The 6,199-nt window shown below is 40.3% G+C and overlaps 1 protein-coding gene across 1 annotated transcript; it reads right to left on the bottom strand.

Annotated features, from left to right (window-relative positions):
* Positions 1-541: 541 nt before the first annotated feature.
* On the bottom strand, positions 542-2,972 carry LOC149393760 (Core-2/I-branching beta-1,6-N-acetylglucosaminyltransferase family protein). Its single transcript, XM_089616394.1, has 4 exons — positions 2,284-2,972; positions 1,875-1,950; positions 1,642-1,757; positions 542-1,240 (listed from the first exon to the last, which is right to left on the bottom strand). Exons 1-4 carry the CDS (start codon positions 2,837-2,839, stop codon positions 759-761), a joined length of 1,230 nt encoding a protein of 409 aa, XP_089472520.1. The 5' UTR covers positions 2,840-2,972; the 3' UTR covers positions 542-758.
* Positions 2,973-6,199: the final 3,227 nt, after the last annotated feature.

Raw genomic sequence — 6,199 nt, 5'->3', positions numbered from 1 at the left:
CCCGCTCAAGAACTTGGCAATTAAATATGTTATCATGCTCTTTGATTAGGGTTTCTTGATAATATATTCAAGCATTGAGCAATGCTATACGGCCCGATTCACGATTCCAAACGATTCACTCACATGTTGACACGTGGCAGTTTGTTGCCACGTGTCAACACGTGAGTGGATCGTTTGGAATCGTAAATCGGGCCGAAAATCAATTCCGTCAAGCGAAATTGCCTCATTTGCCACCAATTTTATAATTTTTTCCCACTTTCCACAAAAAGACTAATTTTTCCAAAAATGCCACCTGAGATGTCAACATTGTCTATGTCAACAATGTTGACATCTCATAGTGAAGTGCAAAAATAAATGTTAACATTGTTGACATAGATGGTGGCATTTTGAGAAAAATTAGTGTTTTTGTGGAAAGTGGAAAAAAATTATAAAATTAGTGGCAAACGGGGCAATTTCTCTTAACAATATCCTCCTATTACACACACATAGCTCATGGTTAATCTACTAGTATGAAGTGACATAATACTAAAGCCGTGACGTCTGATATCATCACACTTTACTTGATTCGTAGAAGCAAAGTATTGATTAAATCATATTATTTCAATAAAAAGTTATTCTTTAATACAACAATTTCTCGGTAAACTCAAATGCCATAGCATAACAAGCCTGTATAAAATCTAGCCTTCCTATAAAATAAAAAAAAAATAAAAAAAAAATCCAAAAATCTACAACAATATAAAAATATATTTTTAATGTGGTCATTCAACTATGCACCTGTCAGGTATAGAGGTAGTGTTGGAGAGCAATCCGACGAGTAGATTCTCGAGCCTTTTGGCTCCCGGGCCGGGCCTGAGGATTTCGGCATCGCCCCATATGGAGCACGTGGCGTTCCCGGGCGGGCCCAAGCACCAACCGCCCGGGACAACCTGTCCGCGTTCGAGGCCCAAAAGCTCTCGGTCGACGCGGTCGAGCAGCCGATCGTCTGCCCGGAATCCGGCGGAGAAGGCCGCGCCGCTCAGGACCATCTTGTCGAAATCCCGGGCTTGGTCGTCGGCGTATCTCAGGTTGTGGTTGACTACGGTGCGGTTGAATTGGCGGGAGTTGCAGATCACGGTGGGGAAGTAGCTGGAGAGAGACGAGGGAGTGTTTGACAAGTACATCAGGAGAGCCCTCGGGAGATTGTCCGTCCCGACGATCGTGAACTCCACTAAGTTGCGGCTTAGAATCGAAAATGGCGACCCTGCAAGCAAACAATACAATGTCTATGATTTAGTGTTTCACTCGTACAAACAAATACGCCAGTTCGTCTCACTTTTCAGCAAAACAGCCAAGACTTTTGATGGTATAGTGGGTTGGTAATTCGACTACAGTAAGTTTGAATTCGGAAGGTATTTTGCTTAAGTGGCTCGTTTCTAGTCATTTACAAGACAGAACTAACGGCTTTACTAAGGGCTCAGCGAAAGGTTTTTTTATTCTTATCAAACTTGGTCGTTTGTAATAGATCACCGTCACCACCAAGAAGTTGATCCTCATAGCTATGACCTACTGACCGGAAACCGATCCTCGAGAAATTTGACAGTAATAGCCCCAGGATATCACCTACTTTGATTATTTCACCTAATCAATAAGAACACTGAATACCTGTGAACAGCCGATACGCATCAGGCAATTTCCTCTTCTGCGAAGCATAAAACATTGCTGATTTCTCCGAGAGGTAAAGCCCCGGATCGACGATTATCGGCTTCAACTTCTTTGACCTGTTTTTACATGTATATGAGGATGTTTCACAGAGATATAAATGGAAGCCACTCAACTTTCCAGATCAATCCCCAAAAAGAAAACACATTTCTACAATTCAATGCAACACAACATACTCTCTCCAACCAATGTAGCTCGAATGCTTCACGAAGTTGAGACTCTTTGGCACGTACGACAAAATGTGAAGAAGATCTGAAAATTCACAATCAGGAAAAATACACTCAAAATCATATCATTTGACCATCGCAGAGTCTTAAAAATCTTCCAAAATTCAACCTTTATGTCAAAAAAATCAATTAGTCCAAACCCTAAATCACCAAGATTTCAACAAAATCAAAATCAATCACAATAAAGAAGAAAAGATGTAAGCCATAGTAATCCTAAATTCAAGAACAAATGAATTGCCTCTAAAACACAAATCCACAATTAAACGTCGATCCAGCAACGAAGCCTGAACCCTGAATAAATTTCCGAACTTTAACCAGAAAATCTAACAAATCGAAGAGCCCCGACCCAAATTCATACCGTCCTGAGTAACAAGAGGATAATCCGAAGCATCAAGGACGACAAACCAGTCCCAAGTCTCCGACAACCTCAAAAGCATCGAAGCCCCATGAAGCGCGAAAGCCAGCGGCGAAGAGCCCTTGGCGTAGACGAAATCGGCCTTCCCGATCACATCGACGTTTTCTGCGGCGCCGAAGATCGGCTCCGACTGGACCGCTGCGGCGAGGCGTTCCCTCTCGGCGGCGCCGGCGAGGCGATCGAGGTGGAGCAAGTAGTGGTTCCTCGGGTGGTACGTGGCTCGGAGGAGGCGGAGGATCCGGGTCGCATCGCCGGTGGAGCCGGAGATGAGGTAGGCGACGGAGGCTGGGGTTGGGCCGGCGGCGAGGGTGGTGGGCCGGGCCGGAAAGAGGGTCGGGTTGGGACGGGAAGGTGAATTGGCGGCGGGGGAGAGGGAGATGAAGAAGAGGAGCGAAAAGAGCGAGGCTGTGAGGATTATGGAAAGAGTTGTTTTCGGGTCTTTCAGGGATATGGTGTTCGACGACGAAGATGAATGGGTTTGGCTCTGTTGGTTTTGCATTTTGGTGATCGTTTTTTTTTTTTTTTTTTTTTTTTTGAGTTCAGTTCTGTGTTTTACTCTATTTTCCTTTTCCGCTTCTATTGATTGAGCTTTGTGTTTTCTTTTAGTTTATTTATTGCCAAATATGTCCCTTTGTTGTCTCGTTCGCGCGCGTGCTTGAAGTCTCATAGGTGTAGTTTACGTTATTTTTCTTTATTTATTTATTATTTTTTTTTTTTGAGAAGGTGTAGTTTACGTTATTAATAAACTAAAATGATTCCGAAAAATTCATATGCAAAATAATAACGCTCCACATTTTCTCTCATGGTCGTCGACCGACGTCGTTGAACACGTTGTATAGTCATATTATTATTTTTTTTATTAACTTAGACTAATAAGAAATCATCATATATTTCACTTAAGAAATTTAAATAATTCTAATTATATTGGTTAAGATCATTCTCCGATTCTCATGGATTGAGAGATGAATTCGCTCAAAGTTCCCATACCGGATGGTCTTCAAGTGGAGAAAGAGCCGGGAAGGACTAATAGGAATAAAGATAAATATGAGAAAGACATATGATATAATGGAATGAGGCTCTAGTCTTAAGGTTCTTTGTTGCTTTGGTTTCTTGGAGGGTTCAAGAATATCATGGAGCGATGTATAACCTCAACTACTAATTATATCTTGCTTAACATCACCTTCCTCCGGCTTATCACCAGCAATCTGCTCAGAGCCATTTTGAAAACTTAAGCTAGAATTGGGGGGCTTTTACAAGAAGCTGTATTCTCACCATATCTTTTCATCGTATTCTTGGAGATTCTAAGCCATTCGATTATTTGGGAAGAGAGGATTGAAGCGCTTCACAGCATCGAGATTAGGCAAGGAGTTTCAAGTATTTCTCATTTGATGTTTGCTGAAGATATTATTCTTTTGGTAAAGCCAATAATAATGGGATCGATGGCTTTTATTTGTGGTTTCTTGGTCTGATTGTGTTTTAACTGCAATCTATCTCATCAACCATACACCTAGTCCTCTTTTAGGACACAAATGTCCTTATACTATTCTCTTTCAAAAGGAAGTAGATTACAACTTTATGAGAGTCTTTGGAAGCTTAGTCTTTGGTTCAACTCTGCAAGTTCATTGGACCAAGTTCCAGCCACGTGCATGGAAGTGTATCTTCATAGGATATTTACAGGGTGTCAAGGGCTACAAATTATTGGATCTTAATACTAGAGAAGTGTTTATCTCTAGAGAGGTGGTTTTTCATTAACAAGTTTTTCCTTTTCACAACATAAAAATCAAATCAACAATTATTGATCCTTTTCCAAATATTGTGTTACCCTTACCTGTGTGTGATTTTGCAGATCATGCTCCCATTGATCATGGAGCTGCCATTCCACCAAATATTAGAGAAAAGAAAGTACAATCTCCACAGAGACAACCAGGTCATCAACAGGAGTTGGACTTTCAAGATTCAAATACTTCTGCTAATGAATGACTTATTAACATTCCTAGTAGAAGGTCAGATAGGCCAAGAGTCCCACCAACAAAGTTTAAGGACTATCATTGCAATGTGATCAAGATAAAATCAGGTGTACACTTTCCATCTTCACATCACATTTCCAAATTTTGTTCATATGATAGTGTATCTACTCAGTTTCATAATTTTGTTCTATTTGTTTCCGAATGTTTTGAACCTTAATACTATTACCAGGCCTGCAATTATGCAAATTGGATACAAGCTATGATTGATGAATTACAGGTCATGGAAGACTACAAAACATGGACTATTGTTGACTTACTCCCAGATAAGAAGAGTATTGGTTGTAGATGGATTCACACCAACAAGTTCAATTCAGATGAGTCTTTAGCTAGGCATAAAGCACGGCTTGTGGAAAAATGGTATAACCAGAGAGAGGGTGTTGATTTTATTGACACTTTCTCTCCGGTGGCTAAACTTGTCACTGTTAAAGTTTTATTGGCCTTATCAGCCTCCCATAATTGGTTTTTAGCTCAATTAGACTTTGATAATGCTTTTTTGAATGATGATTTGTTTGAAGAAGTCTACATGGATATGCCTTTGGGTTATGATAGCCAGGGGAGCACAAACATGCTAGTTGTAAACGTGTATGCAAATTGCATAAGTCCATTTATGGACTTAAGCAAGCATCAAGGCAGTGGAACATTACTTTCACAAATGCCATTGTATCATATGGTTTTAAACAATCTAAATCAGACTACTCACTTTCACTCGTGGATCTAATGCTAATTTTGTGGCTATTTCACTATATGTAGATGACATTATAATTGCAGGTCCTGACAAGCATGTCATAGATGAAGTCAAAGCTTTCTTACATTCCAAGTTTAAACTCAAGGACTTAGGTCCTTTAACATTTTTTCTTGGAATTGAGACAGCTAGGTCATCTTCTGGTATTGACTTGAGTAAAAGACAGTACACTCTACAAATTTTGGAAGATTATGGTTTTTTTTATTCAAAACCAGTGTCCACTAAGATGAATCCTAGAGTTTCTTTGAACTTCGAGGATGGTGTACCTTTAGAAGATATTACACATTATAGGAGTTTGATTGGCCATCTTTTGTATCTAACCACATCTAGAACAGATATTACCTTTGTAGTGCATGCGTTAATTCAATTCTTACAAGCTCCTTCTTATGTGCATCTACATGCTGCTCATCACTTATTGCGTTACATCAAAGGATCTCATGGACAAGGACTGTTCTACTCAGCATCTTCTTCAACTCAACTTAAAGACTTCTTTGATGTGGATCGAGGAACGTGTAAAGGCAGTAGATGGTTGGTCACTGGCTATTGCATGTTCCTTGGAGACTCTTTGGTTGCTTGGAAATCAAAGAAGCATAGTACAATATCGCGATCATCAGCAGAAGCAAAGTACCGGTCGTTAGCTTCTGCGACGAGCGAGTTGATTTGGTTGCAACAACTGTTGAGTGACTTTCATGTTGTACAACAAAGTCCCACAATTCTATTTTGCGATAACCAAGCAGCAATCTACATTGCTACTAATCACGTGTTCCATGAACGTACAAAGCACATAGAGATTGATCTCTAATTTGTACGAGATCATGTGCAACGTGGTGGTTTGAAGCTGTTGCCGGTTCTATCACAACACCAACTGGCCGACACATTTACAAAGCCTCTTCCTGCACCTGCTTTCCATTCATTCATGTCCAAGCTGGCACTCAAGGCATCTTTCGTCCACCTTGAGGGGGAGTAATGGAATCATTGGCTTTTATTTGTGGTTTCATGTTCAGTTTGGGTTGCTAAGAGTGCAAGTCATCTATTCAGCGTGTTAGTTTGAATGTTTTATTCTATTTATTAGTTTACGGTTTTGCCCTTT

This window comes from Urtica dioica, chromosome 6 (genome assembly GCF_054948205.1).
Source record: "Urtica dioica subsp. dioica isolate 48M chromosome 6, U.dioica_male_clone48M_v1_H2, whole genome shotgun sequence".
Taxonomy (NCBI): Eukaryota; Viridiplantae; Streptophyta; class Magnoliopsida; order Rosales; family Urticaceae; genus Urtica; species Urtica dioica.
This window is presented reverse-complemented; position numbering and strand designations above follow the sequence as displayed.